At 38.7% G+C, this 21,375-nt stretch overlaps 1 protein-coding gene across 1 annotated transcript in view; it reads left to right on the top strand.

The window, feature by feature from the left end:
• LOC139732202 (axonemal dynein light chain domain-containing protein 1-like) overlaps window positions 1-20,913 on the top strand; it is a 33,917-nt gene extending 13,004 nt beyond the window's left edge. The window contains exons 15-29 of the mRNA XM_071643078.1: window positions 20-159; window positions 3,811-3,870; window positions 7,896-7,983; window positions 8,470-8,652; window positions 9,821-9,829; window positions 10,673-10,684; window positions 12,619-12,670; window positions 13,844-14,060; window positions 15,379-15,472; window positions 16,546-16,736; window positions 17,384-17,660; window positions 18,400-18,552; window positions 18,925-19,077; window positions 19,727-19,845; window positions 20,430-20,913. Coding sequence (XP_071499179.1) covers window positions 20-159; window positions 3,811-3,870; window positions 7,896-7,983; window positions 8,470-8,652; window positions 9,821-9,829; window positions 10,673-10,684; window positions 12,619-12,670; window positions 13,844-14,060; window positions 15,379-15,472; window positions 16,546-16,736; window positions 17,384-17,660; window positions 18,400-18,552; window positions 18,925-19,077; window positions 19,727-19,845; window positions 20,430-20,913 — 2,232 coding nt within the window. The remainder of the gene's footprint in view (window positions 1-19; window positions 160-3,810; window positions 3,871-7,895; window positions 7,984-8,469; window positions 8,653-9,820; window positions 9,830-10,672; window positions 10,685-12,618; window positions 12,671-13,843; window positions 14,061-15,378; window positions 15,473-16,545; window positions 16,737-17,383; window positions 17,661-18,399; window positions 18,553-18,924; window positions 19,078-19,726; window positions 19,846-20,429) is intronic.
• Window positions 20,914-21,375: the final 462 nt, after the last annotated feature.

Here is a 21,375-nt window from a genome sequence, read left to right as displayed (position 1 = left end):
TGCATTTCTCTCCCATCAGGTGCTGGTAGAGCGCCATCGTAACCTCACCATCGAATTCAGCAAGGAGCTGGTGAAGGAGGATGCGGTTGCTAAGGAGAGACTAGCTCTCATCCGCAATGGCATCAAAAAGTGGATGGACCTCTTCTTTGGAACAGTTGTGTAAGTTGCCATTTTGACTCAATATCAATTTGTTAATGTCGGATAAGTTAAATGTCTAGTCAAGTATTATGATATCAATTATTACTTCTTAAAAAAACTTTTCCTACGGTTGAGCATTTCTGCTTTGACATCAGAAAATATCATCGTATACCTTACAAATTTGGATAGCACCATTCTGTTACAGAATAAGGAAACTGTGCGTCTTTCAGTCTTTCATAAAACTAAAATGACGTAATTTATAAACATGCATGGAAAAAACAATTAAAAACGTCAAAATGCTGTCTGGATGTGCAAGATATCGTATCAGTGGTATGGATTTTTTTTTTTTTTTCATGCTAAAATTACCTATATGACCGTGATTTTTATCTCACATTTGCTATTGGTCATGGAAAAATATCAAACTTTTCCTTTTCCAACTGCAAATTCTACCACATGTTGCTTATTATATATTTGCTCATGTTGCTTTTACCTTTGCATATATTTCACATGCATATGCTTTACTATTAATCTTGCATATTAGTCATATTGTACCCAAAAGTTTTCATATAATAATGTTACAGCTCAATAGCAAGTACCTTGTAAGAAACAGATTGATTTTTTTTTCTCCATCTGAAAGCGAGTCATGTTAGTATTCGTAAAGAATTTTTAAAAGAAATATAGATTAAACATAAAGTGTATTAATTGATGTTCACCTGTTTCTGTCACCTCAAAGATGGAAAGAAGAGATGGGGATGTGACGGTTGCTGCTAGAAAGGCACCCTTTGAATGTTCTTATACTAAGCACTGAATATTAAAAGCCATTCCACTTTTCTATTTTTATGTGTGTGAATGAATGCAATTGTGTTACCATCTGCAGCGGTGATAAGACTGGAACCCGTAAGACTAGTTTCCGGTATGTGGTTGAAACCCCAGTGAAACCTAATTCAGTACAATGCTGGTGGATAGATAATAACAAAACTGTAATGATCTGAGTGCATTAAGAGTGAAAACTAAAGAAACTATGTCTTGTCGGTGTTGAAAATGGCATTTTGCCATGTGGGATGCTTGGACATTTAACACAGTTTCCTTCTTTAATGTATTAAGATAAAGGACTGCTACAAGGAAAACTTAACTGACAAAAATCCTGCAACTTTATTTTTTTTTTCTCTCATTGAAGAGACCCGAAAATGAATCTGAATTAACTTCCGCTCTGAATTCTGCTTATGTGTGCTTTACATGCTCCTAATCTTCATGTGTTTGTTATGTTGGTAAAGTAACTATTATCAGTATGTTTTTGTAATTAGGATATATGGCAATGAGTATAATGCTTAACCTTCTGTGGTTCTATTTGAAAAGTCAAAAAAAAAACAAAAAAACATTGTGATGCTTCCAGCATGCCACTCATGATCTAAAAGTATAACATGGTGTCAGACATTAAAATATGGATGTTTCTTAACTCACACAGGACCCGCAGCCTAAAATCCTAATGACATTGTTTGTAATCATATTTCTTGCAGGACTGAAATGATTAAACTACATGTTGCTAGCGTCATTTGCAGCCCCTTCCGAACAACTATCATTTTAATAGAAATAGTATTTGCCATTGAATTACACTGTAGGGCCTGAAATTGTTGAACAAAGTATGGTACATTGTAATATTTCAAACAATAAAGCACAGAACCTTAAGCACTTATTACCTTCTTCTGTGCTGTAAAATGATCTGGTTAGCTTGCACAAGAGTGAACAGTTAAATGAAGAGATATGCTTTAAGTCTTAATTTGAATGAGTCAACAGTTTTGGATTTCCTGATTTTTTAAGTGGTAGGTTTAATACTCTACAGTTTTGGGGCTGCTAAGGCCAATGCTCTGTCTCCTAATGTTACAGTATTGTTTTACACCTTACATATTGGGATTTGTAGAAGAGTATCTTTAGAAGTGTGCAGGCTACATATTGCGAGACTGAGTAGTAATAGCTCTGTTATATAACTCGGGGCGTGACCAATAAGTTCCTTGTGTACATTCATCAAGATTTTAAATGATAGTCATTGGCGAATTGGAAGCCAGTCTAGATATTGTCTTTAAGTTTTGTATCAGTGTGGTGCCTTTTGTATGTCCTAGAAGCAAAACTTTCTTATTGTTTCTTATGAATGATTTGTGTTGTATGATGACTGTGAACGGAATGCACCAATGACTTTGCATGCTAATGCATAACCCTGACTGACAACTGTCTACTGTTTTCGCAAGATCTCCCATCACACTTTGCAAAATAGGGCAGTGTTATCTTTTCCAGTATTGTTGAATGACCTCAGTTCATCAATTTCTGTGTTCCGCGAACTTTGTAGTTGATGATGCTTAGTTTTTAGTCTCATCTAAATTTGCTTCCATGTTTAACTATCTTACAGTGCAAAATTTTTTCAAGTGCTCAATGTGGTATTTACCAATGCAAAGCCTAATGCCTGCTTGCTTCTGATGGATTTCTGCTCTATATCTCCCGAAAAAATAGGATAAACACTCTAGAAAATTCTAATTTATCGTCATTGTGCAAACAAGTCATTGTGTGTTCACTTACAGAGGAATCAATGCACTTATAATCAAAAGAAGAAATGTAACACTTGATGCAAGCATTTTTGGACTGTTAGCAGTTCTGGGAGTAATTTGATAAACAGATTGAAAGTTTGATATACAACTAACAATGATTGCAGTAATTGTCACAACTACATTAACACTCAAAGTAAATTGGTTTTATGTGGCTGCTACTGTGGCAACTGTAGTAATTCGAGGCTGAAGTTGTTGCAATGTGTTTTATGAAATTGAGCCTTGGTATTGGGAATGATCATAGGGGCATTGAAGCTTGTTTGGTCTTTGTTTGGTGTTTGGCAAAAATTGATTTGTAAGTATTGTGTGCAGGTTTTGACTATCGCATGAGGTGTTCTCTTATTGCATAATTTGTGATGGTATAATGGTTTCAAACACACTAATGGTTGTTTATTTGTAATCATTTGATTTGAAAATGATGTAATCATAAATGTTTTTACAATCAATGTTATTGCTGAATTATTATCATTATTATTTCTGTTATCATTATGATCATGATATTATTATTATTATCATTATTACTATTTTTAGTGTCATCACCATTATTGCCATTGTTATCATTGTGCAATGGTAGCAATGATTATGATGCTAATGATAAAGGGTACAGGTACTTGTAGCAGTAGTTAGGGCGTTCTACACTGGGCAAATATGGCAAAGCTATTAAAGGTATTTTTAACAGTTGTTTTTCAATCTTCAAGCGTGAAATGCAACCAGCTGTACTTGGTGAATTACATTCTCTCAATGTGTTCACAATAAGAGCAAGATTTTTGTAATACTTTTGAATTTAAAATGTAGAATATTCCCAGAAGCTGTATCACATTGCTGAAAGACTACATGATATTGTTTTTTAGTTTTACAATATTGGCAAATGCGTATAATCCCCAGCATGAAATATCAATGTAACCAATCCTCTTCATTGTTGGCTGATGATTTGCTCTGATTCATGATTTAAATCTCGTCCATCTATCTTCTGTGCCTTTTTGTTTGCATGCTCCTCTTTGCATGTAACGGAATGTGTTGCATGCATGTGCATGGCTAATTCCTGCACGCTCCATGTCCCCTGGTTGGCTTACTATAGAGGCCAGCTAGAAACGAGCATCATCGAGTCAGACTTTGTGTCTGGGCGGCAGTCGTCAAGGTGATCTAAAGTTGCACCCGTTTGTATCTCCTTTTCACGTTTGCGGTCTGCATTGCACCCAGCAGTAATTTTACTGGTGGAACAATATTCATCGCATACGGCCTCACACTACCTCATTCCAGATCCATGCACCCTTTTCACAAATATATTCCTTTGCACCATTCCTACCAATTTTCCTGTTTATGCTCTTTCCCTCTTTCACTCTCAAATCTTCTCCTATTTTTTTTTCTCCTACTGGCTTTATTCTCACTAGTTGGCTAAAACCATATGATTGACACACTCTTCCCTCATGTCTTCAGTTTCAGAAAGCTGTTTTGACACATGCAGCATTGTCCTTTTTTTTTTTTTGCACCTGGTTTGTTTTTTGTTTTCAATTTCTATGTGTTTTTATATGCAGTGAAAAAGAGATTTTTAGAGGTTTCTTGTTGGAAATTTAAAGATATTTTTCATTGTATAGTGTATATAGTATATTTTTTCAAACCTGTGTTTCTGAACTGGGCTCACTTGATACAGAAGAGGAAAGTTCCTCTTGATAGATCTTATGTTTTTGGTTCGTCCATAACAAAATTGCATTCTGAAGTTTTGTAGCTTGGCACCAAAGCTATTGTCACATTTCTTGGTATCATACATGTAAAAAAAAAAAAATAAATGAATAAATCAGAAGAAAAGCTCTGCCATGCTCAGCAAAATACATCCTATTGAAATTTGCATATTTTTACATACAGCAGAAGGTTCTATTTCTCATTGAAGAATACAACTTGTATCTGTTTTTTAACAATTACCAAAGAGGTTTCTTAGTTCTCATATGAAGACTTTTTTCCCATTCCATGTAGAGTATGTTCTCAGTGTTGCTCACTTGCTCATTTAACCCATTGAGGACGGGCTGCTTTTGCTACCACACGCATTTCCCGTAGACACCTGCGCGAGCATACTCAGGACTTGTCCTCAACGAGTTTATACAATAATCATGTTAACTGTCCCAACATGGTAACATAATCATTTCCATGGTTAGACTCATTTAGAGAAAGACTTACTTAGAGAAAGTCATAGTGATAGAGGCACGCGTATATATGCATACATGTATATATACATGTACTTCCTTACATTGCATAAAGTAGATTTAGAGTGATTCTTAGCCTGAATAACACATTGTGTTGCTAGAGAAACATGCACTTGCCAGATACTTTGAGAGAACTAATTAGTAGAGAAAGATTTAAAGTAGGTCATGATAACTCAGTTAATTAGTGATTTTCTCATATAATTATTCTTATTCATTGATTTCCATACAATGTTTGAAGACTGGCATGATTATCAGTGAGACAGAGATAGAGGTAGATAGATAGATAGATAGATAGATGGATGGATGGATGGATAGATGGATAGATAGATAGTATAGATAGTATAGATAGATAGATAGTATAGATAGATAGATAGTATAGATAGATAGATAGATAGATAGATAGATAGATAGATAGATAGATATATAGTATAGATAGATAGATAGTATAGATAGATAGAAAGAAAGAAAGAAAGATAGATAGATAGAGAGAGAGAGAGAGATAGATAGTGTAGGTACATGTAGATTGATAGGTAGGTAGGTAGGTAGGTAGATACAGTGGATAGATATATAGATACATAGATGAATAGGTAGGTAGGTAGATAGATAGATAGATCAATTTTTAGATAGATGTAGATAGGTAGATTGATCTATAGATAGATAGGTACATATTATATAGATGGATGGGTAGATAGGTACATTTATAGATAGAGTAATATAGAGAGAATGAGAGATAGATGGATAAGTAGATAGATAGAGAGTGAGAGATAGATAGATAGAGATGGAAACAGAGAGACAGAAGAAGAGGGATTGAGTTATGTTATTTGCACCATATCATGCCATGCCTTTACGGTATGAAAACTCTTGACAAGCTGATCATCGCTATCAGATTGGTCTGGAGATCAATGAATGCAGTGTGTCAGTGTGTGCAGCACCTTTGCTATTGGTGAATATAAATGCATATTCATGATATGGGTGGGCCAGAAAACCTTTATGTACTCTTGCACAGGTGTAGGCCATTGTAACTGTAATTAGTGTGTATACAAAGTTAACACACCTCCCATTTACCATTCCCCTATGAAATTGCCATCATATCCATAATGATTTACATGCCCATATTTACAAGCTGCTATCAATTACTAGCACTATACCTTGTTGATACAACGTCAATGCTATTTTTTTTTTTTTTGAAATTCATGGATGCATAATACAGACTTATTTCCACAAATCCCCAAATAAGAATGGTGAATAGACACAAACTTGTTGCATATACATTGTATATTACAGTGACGGTTTTCATCTTCGTTGTAGCAGCAGGAAATTTTTAGCTGGTGTAAAACACTTTGTCCTTCTCTTATAATGAAATCAGAAAAGAAAGACAACAAGAAAACCTCATGTCATGGATAGCTGACTTCCTGTTGTCGAAAGCCATTCTCTTTGTACTTTTTAATACTGCAGTACAGTTTTTATCCTCTGTTTTACTATATGCCACATGTGAGTTGAAGGTCAAACATTTCAAGATTATCAAGACTGACAAACTGCTGTCAGTATCATAATTCGCATTACTGTTGTGGAGCTAGCTCACCAGTCATGGCGATACTGCCCCTGCCATTGCAATAATCCCCCTTTTTTTTTACCCTGATGATGCCTTTGGCTGCTGCTGCTGCTCCTGCTGCTCCTGACCCATTAATGTTGAACCACCCTGTCCTGGGTAGGAAGGTACCTCTATCCCCTCCCCCCACCCCCCCACCCCCTCAATACTGCTGTGGTTGCAGGAGGCGTGGTACATTGGTCCAATCACTGCAGGCACATTGCATGCTTCATCAAAAAAGACATAATGATGTATACATGTTTTGCTGACCAAGAAATATAAGGCAGTTATCAGTGATGATACAGCTCATTACCTTTTGAAGGGAATGATCCCTCTCTATGGCATTTTGTTATGTTTTGTTTTGTTTTTTGTTTTTGTTTTTCGCCTTCAATGAGTTTTAAACTTCCCTATATTTTGAACCTACATAACTGACAGTCATGCAATAAGATAGGTTAGTGCTCAGAGGAATTAATACATTTTTGATAGGGATGGAAATAATGAGTTTGAAGCAAGGTAACAAGCCAAGTCAGTGAGCCATCTATGCTCCTTTTGCAATGCTATCACAAAATCACATTTATTTTCAAAGATTATCATGTGAGAATTGACTTGATGCAAAATGCCAGCAAATGAATGTCAGTTATTGGGGCATCGATGACAGACCTCTGTTTGTGAGGTCGTGGTGCTTGTATTTTCAGCTTCTCTCAGTCAATCTGTGGCCACTGTTTTACTAGGAAATACCAAAACAAAGAAAAAGAAAAAAAAAAGGAATACTCTGAACAGGATCAAATATGCAGATTTTTCAAAGAATATACTACAGTAAATTATAGGTCCTGATTCAGGCTGTAACCCTTGGAGACAAGTTGCACAGAAACATTCTTTATCTCTCAACTCGTAAGTCCTGTATCTGTATGCCGTTAAATATGACTGGCAAGTTGATTCTCAGTGTCAATGATGTACAATGTATGTTCCATTTGTCAGTGTAAACAAAGCCCAGTAGGCGCATTCTGTGCATCATCTATCATCACCATTACTTTGCGATTTGCACCATCAATGCGGCCTCACAAGTGTACTTGTATACATGTATTTGAGGTGTAATGATTGGATGATGAACACAGCAGTGACATCTTATTCTAAAAGAAAACTTTCACATTAATTATGTTATTGATATCCTAAAGAAATCCCTTCAAATGAGAAAATGAAATGCTGATCCATGTTTGGATGGCAGTTTTGTATTTCCAAATGATTTGTCAGCATTATGGTGTATCTGACGTTGCGCACTGAGTTTTGACATGATCAATGACAACAGAGTGCATTCATGTTGGTGAGATGGAGTTGAAGAGCAGAATCTGACCCCAGTTTTGATCTCCATACTAACAGGGCCAGCGAGAAGCTGAATACTATCCTCCAAGCCCCAAGCCTTGAGATGATCCAAGCCCTGTATGAAGACATCCGACTGTGGGAGGAGGTGAGAAACTTGGAGTCTGAATGTACATATGTACAAGACTACACTGTGGTATTAAAATCTCACAGGTTCCTGTTATTTGTATGCATGTCACTACTTTGATGAAGAGTAGAATCTACAAATTCAATACATTGGAAGATAAGATTGTAACAGACAAAGCATATTATAAAAAGGGAGAGAATGATTACAGCATGATTAAAATCTCCGTACAAGAATGCATTATAAACAACAGTCAACAAATATCAGATCAAACAGACACGAAGATAAAAGAATATGTCTCAAACCATATATAGACATAGTACTAATCGAAGGACAGCAGTTATCCAGATCATGTGGATTTATTATTATAGCTCCGATGAACCCTGTGTGACACAGTTGGCTTTAAGTCACATGATAGAGAAAATAATCACATGGATGTCCCTCCCTTTGTAATTTGTATCAGTTATTCTGTCACACAATTGAATGAGTTTCATTTTTGTCCCTGGACAGAATCTGAACAAAGAGGTGGAGAAGTTTGGGGGTGACACCCTCCTGGGTCACGAGGATAGCCTCTACCAGGTCAAGAAGCAGACTGACCAGTGGTCCGAGACGGCCATCCAGATCTTCAGCCGCCACATGCCCAGCGACGGCTCGGACTACCCTGAGCATGACAAGCTTGTGGAGATGAACAAGGTAGAGAATGCTGCTTGGCTGCCCAAAATCAGTTTCCAACTTGTGGCGCCATCTGTTGATAAGAGTATTTTGTTTGTTTCTAGATTCACTTTTCATATTTGTATACACCACATTATATTGCATTTATAGTCCTTTACACAATATCAATTCGTGGTGATGGGACTTTGTGTTTGTATACAACCATTCCTGATCATTTTCATGTGTATCCAATAGTACTGTGTTTCACTGAAGCTCCTATAGTCATTATTATCATTATCATGGTTATCTGTAAATTTGGTCCTGTAAAAGCACAAAATACCTTCAGATAGGTTTTAATGCACACATGTTTCAGATAAAGGCACCAGTGGAGGGGTGTTGATAAGGAAACACATATTTCATCATGCTTTTCTCATGCTTTGGATGACTGTCACCATCATACCCTACACCCCCCCCCCCCCCCAAAAAAAAAAAAAAAAAAAATGAAATAGCATTTGCTACTTCTCCTTTGCTTGCGAGTATTTTTTTTTCCTTCTTTATAAGATGAATTTTGGCCTGTTTGTAATTCTGTGGAGTCAAATCATAAGTAGTGTGGCATTAACAAACAAAAGAATTTGTGTGTTTTTTTGTATGCACTAGTTTCTGGTTGCGCAAAATGCATGAAGATTCCACACCGCAAAAATTTCCACTTTTACAGACCTCATTTGCATTGTATGTCTATAATCTTTGCCCATTTTCATCTTACTGAAATCACATACAGTCAAACCTCTCTCTGCACACATTTGGTTCACGTAAAGTCATTGAAATCATTTACCAGTTTGGAATTTACTTTCCCAACATGCTTACAGTGACCACCTCCCTTCAGTGGTCACTTTTTTCAATTTCCCTCGATTAGCTGCAACAGACAGGTGTGGCTGTATCCCTTGTATATTGCACACATAGAGATGGACATGGAGACAAATATTATTTATCTTATTTATTCAACAAACTTATATTACTGCTACCAGGTATAGTATAGTTTTTAAATCACTTTGCAAACCCTGCCTGCTTTCAATCACATTCTGTTTTGTATTATTGTTATGGCTCATGTGTAGAGCAATTTCATCTTTATTCAATCATGGATGTACATTCCTTCCATTTATCCACCTTGTCTTATATCTATTTGTTTCGTCCCGCCCCACTGCACTTACAGGTCACAGAGGTAAAAGATCTAACGAGTGTGTTGCATGCTGTACTAAATCTTTGCCATGCTGTCAGATATGAGACAGTTAAAGGGAATTAACGCTGTGTAGTGTTGGCCTGAAATTGCTTTTAACAAGACTCATGTAATGCTTGAATACCTTTTGATATTTTCTTGATGTGGAAATCATCTTTGTCAGAGAAATTTCAAGGCGGTTTTATCATTATAAGCTCTTGTTTCTGCTTGGAATCGAGGAATATTAGTCAATTTCCTTGCAGGAAAAATTGTAATAATGTTAAATCAAACTTTGTAAATGGTAATTGATTCAAGAAAAGTCTTGATGCCATCAAAAGCATCATAATTTTTGCAATTTTCTTTCATTGATTATGTTTCATTTCAACCATTTGTCTGACCTGACAATGTTGTTTCAAAATATGTTTTATGCTAACCTTTTAGATCCTCTATATTATGCTATACAATCACACAGTTGATTAGAATTAGAAGTAATTTGATCAAAACTAGTACATAGCTACCATACTGTACCAACTGTTATGGTTGATGATGCTAATTCTATTTTGTTTTTATTTCATAAAAAATAAGGAAATATGTTTCTTGAAATGAAAAAAATTTATATTTTCTCAAATTTGATTTAGTATACATCTGTATATTTTTTTTTAGTTTTTGATTCAAAACATTTCCCCCCGGCACATTAGTATGTGTCCAGGCTATTTAACCACAAGTAATCTTACTTTGATATGAAAATCTCATTTTGCCGCTTATACTGACATACACTTCATCCCATATATCCAATGACATACTTTAATCATCAATGATTTGTGCTTGCTTTCCATGAATTAATCATAGCACTTGAAGAAGGTAATAATGTTCTCTTTTTGTGTGTGTGAAGCAAGTCACTCTTTTTTTAATGTTGCCAACGACTTCAACACTCGTTTGCAACCAGTCACTGCTCCATGCTAAACACTGTTTTGTTTTTTACTCAGCCTTGATGAGTAGTTATCACCTAGCAGCATTTTGATGTGAATCCCATCACAGTCATTTGTTACATGATAAAAACCACGTCTAATTCAGAAACCATATACATTGTATATCAACTTCTTTTTCATCATTTTTTTTTTCGTCAAATTTTGACTAACAATTGCAGTTCCCATCTGTTTTCATGTTAGCTCTAACATGCATCTGTAACAATTTCTACACCTCTATCATTGAGATTTGAGCGTAATTAGTTTTTTTTTTCAAATGTCATGGTCCATATTGCTGTATTGACCATGTGAATGTGTGTGTGTGTATATTCTGATGTGTGCGTGTGTGTGTTTATATAAATATGTGTTTTAAGATGTTTGTCTTCGTGTGTGTGTGCAAATTTATACATTGACTTGATCATCTTGCTGCGGTCATAATTGCGGGACAGCTGCTGTACCATGCCGAGAGTGAATCACCCAAAATCTACTGTTGCGAGATGCACAAATTTCTTTCAGTGACTGTGATTTCATAGCACATCACACCTTTTACCTCTGAACTGTTCATTTTCCAGATTTTATTTTTCTCATTATCATCGAGAAGTGGTCTGGTGTTCCTACGCATATGGGAGAATCATTGTTGTGAGAAGACTCGGGGATTACATCCTCGGATTAGTTCAATTAGTGTGATCCTCATGTTCACAGTCTCCACCTCCCGACCTCATCTTGCAGTGAATGTTGCAATGCACATCATTAGACCAGCTGTTCTGCGTGCTTTCCTGACTTTGCATTTCATTTTGTGTGTGTGTTGTTTGTTTGTTTGTTTGTTTGTTTGTTTTTAGCATTATCATTGCAGGCTTCATCCTCATGGAGAATGATTCACAATTTTACTTCAATACACATACAAAAATCCACATTGTCCAACACGTGAAAGTCATTGCAGCGTTTCTATCCCTTGCGTATGGGATTAGTTTACAGAGACATTTATCTACAATACAATAGCTAGTCCACATTCTAAATTTTCATCTTACAAAATATTGGAAATATGTTGTATGTGGAACATCTTCAAGGCCAGCACATACATAGTTAGGAGAATCTGAAATCATGTCACATCTTGTCTGGATCTTCAATTATGTGGCATAGCATGACAAAGACATAAGACAGCAAAGATACAAAGATAACACAACGTATTGACCATCCCTACTTACCTAGCAAAGGATTTGTTCTTTTTGTTTTTTCCCAATTTAAAGACAAAGTGACAAATCTCACACTGGGACTTAATTGATGCAGTACATTCATACAGTAGGGAGATTACATAAAAATGATGGGTATCTTTAAGTCAGAGGCGCTAGGATATAATGTGAGAGATGTACAGGGAAATATCTATCAAGGTAAGTTGGGACCCGAAAGGGTTGATTGATCCTCTGTTTTTTTGCTTTCATTATGGAAATAGGATATGAGGAAAATAGTTCAATCAAAGAGGGGCTGGGTTGTTGTGTTAATAAAATTATGCAAATTAGAAAAAAAAAAAAAGAAGAAGAAGGGGGGGGGGGCTGGATAGAATCTCCCAACACTTGTTTTCAAAGAAATTGGTGATTTTAATGAATTGCAAGAGTGGAGAGCACAGGCAATGAATAAAGAATACAAGCAACTGTGAGAATGAATTTGGAAAGGATATTTAAGTGATGTTTCTTTACCTACATATGTATAACTGAAGGGCATTGAGCACACCAAGGTACTGTGCATTATCTGACAAAGGATGCATTGCCTCATCTTTGAGATGGAATTAACACCTACTTAATTCCTCCTTAATTCCATCTCTGTGACAACTAGATTTGTGAAACTCTGGCCAAGCAGTACCACATCAGAGTGAATGGAGAGAATGGTAAGAACATCTCACATTTTTGTGTGTGGTTACTTTGTGACAAAATGATATGAAATGTCAAACAAGTTGTGCATCTGTCAGTGACTAAATGATTAGAAAGTTTCATGTACTGCAGTTGTATATATCACACGTTGATTCACTGTTAATGACCATCTACAGATTTGAGTTGTGGATGGTTAATTTTGACAAGAAGACATACTGATGCAGCTCATCTGCACCACAGCTGTACAATTGTATTACTGGTACATCTTTGTAATGTCACCATCATGAACTGTATGGAGGCATTTCTCAAGTTGCTTAAGTTCTTTGCATGTTTTTGAATTGTGAATGCAGCCCCAGTACGATATTCCAACTTCGCCTGTGTAGAATTGAGTAAAATCTGGCATATTACAAGGTGAAAAGGAATGCAAAAAAAAAAAGAAAAGCATTCCATGGTCAAAAATAATGTAGACTTTCAACTCAGCATGCCACAAGAACCAGGAGAAATCGGTCTCCCTCATCATTTGTGTGCAGCAAAGTTTTGGCATGATAGCATTTGTTTGTCGGCCGTATGGTTAAGCTTGCTGTCAGTTGATTTCCTGCATCGTTGTTTTTGTTCAAGTGTATGCATGAGATAGAGAGTAGTTGCTGGATGTTGGATTAAGAAAAAAGAATGCGGTGGAATATTTTTGAAAGGAAGTGGGTAGTGATGAATTCCCTAGTGAAAGGTAATAGAGATGTGATTATAGAGATGTGAATAAGAACCATGTGACCATTATAGATCGGTTTTACTATAGATGAAAGTATTAATGAAGGTATAAAGGTAGATGTAACATTCCAATGCATGTTTTTTTTAAGCCTCCACCAGAAAGTGTCGCTGGAGGCATTATGTTTTCAGGTTGTCCGTCCATAATCAATTTTGTGGATGACATAACATACAATGTAAGAACCGTTTGAGATATCCCTACAAAACTTTGCATATATTGTATGCAATGAGTGGACAAATCTGCGCCTATCAACTTGTGGGTGCATGCACACTCTCAAGGTCCAAGGTCAAGGTCAATGGAGGCAGACCAGCTGAGTTGCCATAGGGACATTTCTTGTTGATATTCATAATTCTGCAGCTGCTCTTACAATGCAGTGGATTCTCATAGTAATTACAGTTTGGCTCGGGCCTTCTGCTTCATTTCCCAGGTACTGCCAAGGGCTTTATCCAGATCGCCAACGCCCTGGAGAGCTGGGACACCAAGCTGAACAGCATCCTGAATGGGGGTGCAATGCCCATGGAGGCGGAGTGGCTGCGCCTCTATGAGCTCTTTGCCGAGTGGGTGGCCACCATCAACGAGGTGGAGCAGTGCATTGGGACGGAGCAGGCCGAGGACGACAGGGCAGAGGGGAAACCTTTCAATCCGTGAGTGGTTGTGCTGAATTTACAGTAAAACCAGAAGCGTTCGCTTCATGAAACCCTTTGCGAATTTTTGTGGCATGAAACTTTCACGTATTGGCAACTGACATTCAATGCATTGTGTAGACAAAACCTTTTGCATGTATTTTACTTTCGCGAATCCTGGCTTTTTGCAATATTCATGAAAGTTTCTGGTTTTACAGCATTTAGCAAGTTTAATTTTCGATGAATGAGGACTTCTTGACAACTTCATGATTTGCTGATTTCACGATTGTGGAGTACAGTTACAAACAGAGAAATGTACGCCTGTACATTTTAAGTCTCATTCATGTGGAGATCAGAGTTCATACTTTCGCACGTTGTGAAATTGGCGAATCGCTCGCAGCTCACAAAATACGCAAAAAAATAAAAAGCTCATGAAGTACATGGCATATACAGTGACAGGACCTTCCTTGATAGAGAATATTGTTGCAGAGGGGGAAAGATGTGCTGAAAGAAATTGTTATCATTTCTCTCCTTCTGTATTTCTAAGATTGCAACTATTCCTGCTACAACCTGGTGGTAGTGTCGCTGCCAGAAAGCAGTTACAGGGGATGACAATATGGTTAACAATTGTTTGATAAATACTGAATGCTCCTTATTCTGTATGTACATACAAGTACAAGGGATTGTGGTTTGATGTGGAAGATGTCAAGAATGGATGAATGGTATTGCATGAGTACCAATCCGCTCTCCTGTGATTAGTTTCACAATTATCACTGTTTTCTTTCCTTATTTGATGCAGGATATCCTTGTTGTTTATTTACTATTTTTACCACACTGACAAGCATAATAATGTAATTTTGAGCTCCTGTCTTCAAAATTGGTGCACTGAGAGTCAGTTTCAGTGTAATGTGGAGCACTGTATGCAAGAGTATGATTGGTCAACATAGGATATCTATGTAAAAGACTTGAAAGAGCCTAATTATTTCTGTAGTTTTTTAAGTGACAGAAGAGCTACGACTGCAAAGCATTGAAGTAGACACAAGTGCTCTGTAATGGGTATCACTCTTGAGCTCTTGATTAGAGCTTTTTTTGTGCACTTTAAGTTAACATTGATTGTTTCAAAATCTCAACAGAAGCACTGTGCAGTCGTCATGGGTGGTTTCAGAATGGCCACAGAAGCACCATAAGTTATGGATAGTTTCAAAATCTTTACAGATGCACAGTAAGTTGTCATGGGTGGTGCTAAAATCTCCACAGAACTACAGTAAGGTATAGATGGTTTAAAAATTTTCACAGATTCACTGTAAGTTGTCATGGATGGTTTCAAAATCTCTCACAGAGTTGAACAAACGGAGGTGTTCCGCCTGGCCCAGAAGTGGGTGTCCAGCACCATCAACGGTATCGACAGCCAGGACTCCAAGCTTCTGGAGCAGGTGAGAGCTCATAACTCTATAGCCACGGTCACACTGGCAAAAGATCGCAAAATTTAAGATCTTAAAGTTTTGCCACTGTGACCGCAAACTTCCCGCAACACTTCTCACGAAAACTTCTCGCGACACTTTCCACTCAAACTGGGGATATTTGAACCCTCGCAACTGAAACTTTGCGAAGTTTGTCACATGAGCAGTCCCCCACCTGTTTGAGGCACCGATCAATGTTTTTCGGGTGGTGCCTCATTGGGATGCACCTGTGTGCATTATTATGTCACAATCATTAGGTGTCAGAAGGCGTACTCTTTCTTCTTTCTTGCTCATGCGTACTAGTTACCGAAATTTCGAGAACTGAAAGTTTGAGAAGTTTGGCTGTCAGTGTGGACGGATAACCAAAGATGGCGAAGATTTTGTCATCTAAAATTTCACAATCTTTTGCCAGTCTGACCGCGGTTTATATATGAACTCATTCAGGCATGGAATCAACAGTAGCTACAGAAAGTACAGAGATTGGAAAGAGGAGATCAGTATCTGAAGTAAACTGTATTCTGAAGTAAACACTCTGAAAAAAAAAAACACTCTTACCAGCTCTCACTGTGTCAAGCTGCTGTCACTTGTTCGTATTATACATTTGTTTTGTCTGTTATTGGAATAGCAAACAGATGCCAAAAGGTTTTTTTTTCTTGAGTTTTTTATTTTAATTACCTGCCTTGTCATGTCATTGAGTAGTCTTAATCAAGAATTCCCAAGGTGTACCCCAAATATCAAACTTATAAAATTCTTCTCAGGACAGTAATTTTTGTGATACAGGGCACCCCCTTAATAGTGAACACTGTAAAACAAAAGTCTTTTTAAAACAAAGAAAAAATTCAGGTCCCAAAATCATCATCTATGTATCTTTATATACTCTGTTGTTTGGCTATAATGAAACCTTGATGTTGGCCCTAACCAAAGATAACTGCCAGTCCCATTCACTTTGTTTTGGGGAGAGTCACCTGTAACAGAAACACAAGAAGAAGAAGAAGGGAAAGAATTGGGAAAGTCAACATTTTTCCCTTGGTCCTGTCTTGTGCCAGGTCTCTGTCCTCCACGCAGACATGGTCCACTGGATGATCCAGGTACTCCTCCGGCTGGCTCCCAACCCTGTGGACAGCCCACAGGAGGCAATCGATGCCTGCATGGCGGCCGCTTGGTCCCTGGGCAAGATCCAGGAGAAAGCTGTCACCCTGTTTGACCGCATCACCGCCTTTTCCAACTACATCACAAGGTATATGTAGCATCACTTCAGCCTTGCTGGTTTTGTAAACTTGTTCCCCCCCCCCCCCCCCAACCCCATACCTAGGGAATATACATTTGAAGATTGTTGTCACTCTTTAGTAATATTTATCATTGAGGATGTTTTTAAAAGCATCAAAGGTGGAATGTTTTGCAATGTGTTACACATAGATTTGAATACAAGGAGAATAAGCCAGTTCACAGTTAGCACTCATCTGTAGTGACCTCTGGAACCACAGACTTTACAAAACATGGAATAATCTTTTAGAACAGCCAAGCAGAAAGTGATAACTTACAGTAGTGTACATTATAGTGCTGCATGAAAGTCTTTTGTTTGGTTGGTTGAAAAGAATACATACTCACCTGTGCTTTCCAATATGCACCTGGTTCATATATGAATATCTATAACATAGTGTTCATGAAAAGTTATCCAGTTTTAAATACCTCAGTTATGATTCAGTTTCAAGAGAAGGTCTGCAATGAGCTTTATTGGTACATGTTCAGATTTCAACTTTGAACTGGCTCATTCATGATGAAGTCTTAAACATATTAACAGAAAGGATTTGCAGAGCCAGTGTGAAGGTTTTGATGAATGACCTCCCAATGTAACCATGGATGTGTCCCTCTCCAACACGCCAGCTGTTGCTCCAGCATCGTCTCCGCCGAGATGCAGCGCAAGCAGGACGAGGGGGAGCCGGAGGCAGACCACGAGTACCGGGAGCTGAAGAAGATCAAGACGGAGTGCAGCGAGTGGATCCACATGGCCACCATCCTGATGGACGAGCTGCGCAGCGTGGAGCTTGCCCGCCTGGGTGCGGAGGACCTCCCGACCCCGCTGGCTGCCAGGGGCGCTGAGGGCTCCGGCCAGGAGAGCCAGACACCGGGCTTCACCCCGGGGCCGCAGGACAGGGGCGAGGTGGGTGTGGGACTTGGAAGTATGGGGATCGTGGTGCACTTGTCTGGTTGGAAAATAGGTGTTATGGTGTGATCGATAATGACTGTAGATCCGTGGATGCACCTTTCCATTTGTGATTTGCATGTTATGTTGTATCTCCTGATCCTCTTCTGTTTTTACTTTTCATTCTTCCTCTTTTTCTAGTCTTAAAGCACATAGGGACTCCTCCTGTGGCAATATGTGCTATAGGAATTTTTTTTTTCATATTCTTATTAGACAGTATGAATGCATTTAGTCCCAAAATCAGATTTATTATGAAACAAAGATAGGGTATGATCCAAATCTTCAGCATTGACATCCTTACCATTCATGATTTTTGTCAGCATAAGAAAGGGATGCATAAATTGATCATGTTAATAGCAATGATGATAATGATGATTACTTTATTTGTGTATGTACCTGAGTGCCTTCTGTGTGTCTGTCTTTCAGTCTTTGACGATATCTTACACGCACAATGCATGAAAGATTTGATTTTGGGCGTATGTATGACTTTTCTATATAGTCATTACACTGTCCTGTACTTTTAGATTCAACATCATTTCACAATGATTTTTATGATTGTACATGTTAGGCAAAAATCTGTTTGTTGATCTTTGGATCCCCATGAGTTTTGTTCCTCTGTATCGATATCAAAGCAAAAATCTTATCCCCTAATCCCCCTCCCCATCTTCACCACTCCTGCCCTCCTTCACTCCAACAGCTTGTTGGAGGGGATGAGACCCCCACTACCATGGCCACCCAGCCCCCTGGAACAGCCCAGACCACCGGCAGCCAGCGTCTGGACACGCCCAAGACTGCCCCAGTTGCTGCACCCCTGGCCGCCCCTCAACGGCCACCCACTGCCCCTCAAATGGTGAGTCTCCTTGTCCCCCCATCCATGCCATACAAATTGCACTCTTCATTTAAATTGTTTGCCATCACAAAAAGGTGGTGTTCTGTGTAATTGTCAGTCCCCTAAGCTTGCTTTCAGAAATGGTGTGCCCAAGAAGAATTTTCAGCCAAATTTTCCTTTGCATTGATGTTTCAATTTAGTCAAAGAAGTGGCCATTTGTCATTTCTAACAGCATCTGCATATTAGTGTATTTTTTGGTTCTCCTTCACACCCTCTGGTTCCTTGGCCTCAATAATCAGTAAACATATACCGGTATGGTTGTTCCCCAATATGTTGGCATTATTCAAAGAAGACAGTATTATAATCCCCTCATGATTTTCTATACGCCCACAGCCCCCGTCCACTGCCAACAGCCAGCGGTCAGTGCTACCTGGCTCAGCGCCCAGTGCCGAGGACCAGGTGGACATGAGTGAGATGCAAGTCCTGGGCTTTGACCAGAATGTGTGGACCCAAAGCCTGGAGGAAACCAAGGAGGATCCACCAAAGGTAAGACATTTGAGCCCTTTCTGACCCCTCCTCCCCCCACCCCCCCCCCCCCCAAAAAAAGAAAAAGATATGGCATAAAGATGCCAACATATGATTTTCCTAAACTCTGCTACAGTGTATGCAGGAAGAGAACTAGACCAATTAAAAAGAGCTAGGAAAAACTCTATCTCTATAAACTGGGGGGGGGGGGGGGGTGGGACTTAGTACTCAAGTACTGTAGGTCCTTGTGCAATAGTATGTAGACCTGTTTAAAGATATTCGTGTGAGAAGTGACTCAATGAAGATGTCCTAAGGCAGCTATTGAAATGTGATTGGGAAGTTGAGCAGTTGACCAGAATATTGCAAAGTATGCCATTCATTCATTACACGTCCTTTGTTTCTTTCCTCCTAAACATATATTACCTTGGTAGTTTTATAGTTGTTTTCAAGAGACAAATGATGCAGTAAAATTAGTCATAATTTCCAAGAACATTCTCTGTCTCTTTCTCTCCATCTGGCATGAAGTCGTGAAAACAAACCAACGACTTTAAAGAGAGATGTTGTTATATTCATGTTGTGAAATCCCATTTTAGGCAAGATCATAGATTTTGAACGAAACGGGTCTTGTCCAAACTCACTGTTTTCATCCATCCATACCTCCTCACCCCAGACGGCATCCCTGGAGCCCAGTCCTGTCAAACAGGTCCTTGATGCGGCCTCCAAGACTCCCGACACATCCAAGGCTTACGAGGCTCTTACTGCAGTCAAGAGCCTCCAGCAGCAGCTACTGTAAGCATCTCTGTCATTCTTACTTTGTGTTTTAAGACACAACACAGCACAACATTTCCTGAGAATGTGATAGCATTCATCCCTGATGACTATATGAGTGTGATGGTGTACTATCCAAACTGTTTGAGTAATGGAAATGAATGGTCAAGGTAATACATGGACCAGCCCTGCTGACATGTGTTTGAGAGAAAGAGTTCATTTTTAAATTTTCTAATATATTGTTAAGAAACATGATGGCATATATTCGCGAAGGTTGTTTTAAACGAAAACCATGATATAGAGTTAGTCTATGGACTGAAACAAGCATAAAATAGGCATACCTTTCACACAAGTATCAATGCGCAGTTATTACAAATTTTATATGTCTGTTGGCTTACACAATCTGCTATGCCCATTTACCAGTACGCAGAACAAATGTGCAGAAGCCAATTAGGACTATATAAATTTCAACTGCCTTTGTGAATTTTGGCTGATGTGTGTCTCTATTTGCAATTTTTTTTTTTTGCCAGTGAGAAGTGTTATTTGGGTAAGAATTGAAGAGAAGAAAATGATTTGTTTGTACTCTTTCCCTCTCTGTGTTGTAGTGCTACAGAGGAAAGAGCATCAACAGCTGAAGAAAAAGTTCATGAGCTTGAGGATCAGCTGAAGAACACGCTTGAGCGACTCCGTGCTCTGGAGCGCAAGAGTGCCACGCCCGGTCCCGGCCTTGTGAGCACCACGCCCGGGGTCAACACGTCCACCTCGGCAGAACCACCCAAGACTGGTGGTCAACCGCAGGATGACCGTGCCACTACTACCATTGCTGGATCCACCCTGGCATCTCCGGCAGAGACTCCCATGACCGGCATGACCAAGGGAACCCTGGGGGCCGCCTCCACGCCCCCAGCTCGCCCCGGAGCGCCAAGCCCTGGAGGGGGTGGTGGAGGACCCCTGCCCACCCCAACCATTACCCCATCACCCCCACCAACCCCAGGCAGGAAGACATCGCAGTCAAACGCTTCAGCGTCAAGGCCATCCTCAAGGACAGGGTTAAGCTCGCGAGGTTCGGCAAAATCCAGGAAGAAGTGAAATCTGGACAACTGCTAAAACAATAAGAGGAATGCTCTTCTCTGCATGATCAATCCCCACAGAACTACCAACCAAAATATCACAACGCTGGTATATTTCAGGCTTGTTCATTTCCTTTGTTGACAAACTGACAATCTTAGACCAAAACACTGGGTGATAGTATTAACAAGGATGGGAAGAGATCTACTTTCACTATGGAGTGAAGAAAAAAATAGGGTGTTATTATCGTTTTCAGTACTTAAATGATGCATCCACCTCTTAAAGCGAGGCAGTCTAGCGAGAGAATAAAAAATGGAACAAGTTTTTTTTTACCCTCTTCAAGTTTCTCTTATGTCGACAAAACAAATAATGGTATTGTATTAAATCGTGTGATCAAAAGTGAGTGTTCTGACCAAACACAATTTATCAAGTGCCTATGTACTTCTCTGAAATGCAATCCCTAACTCTTTTTTTGTAACATTC

Source organism: Diadema antillarum, unplaced genomic scaffold, assembly GCF_040938485.1.
Source record: "Diadema antillarum isolate AM-2024a unplaced genomic scaffold, OU_Dant_1.0 seq00000406_RagTag, whole genome shotgun sequence".
Taxonomy (NCBI): domain Eukaryota; kingdom Metazoa; phylum Echinodermata; class Echinoidea; order Diadematoida; family Diadematidae; genus Diadema; species Diadema antillarum.
This window is presented reverse-complemented; position numbering and strand designations above follow the sequence as displayed.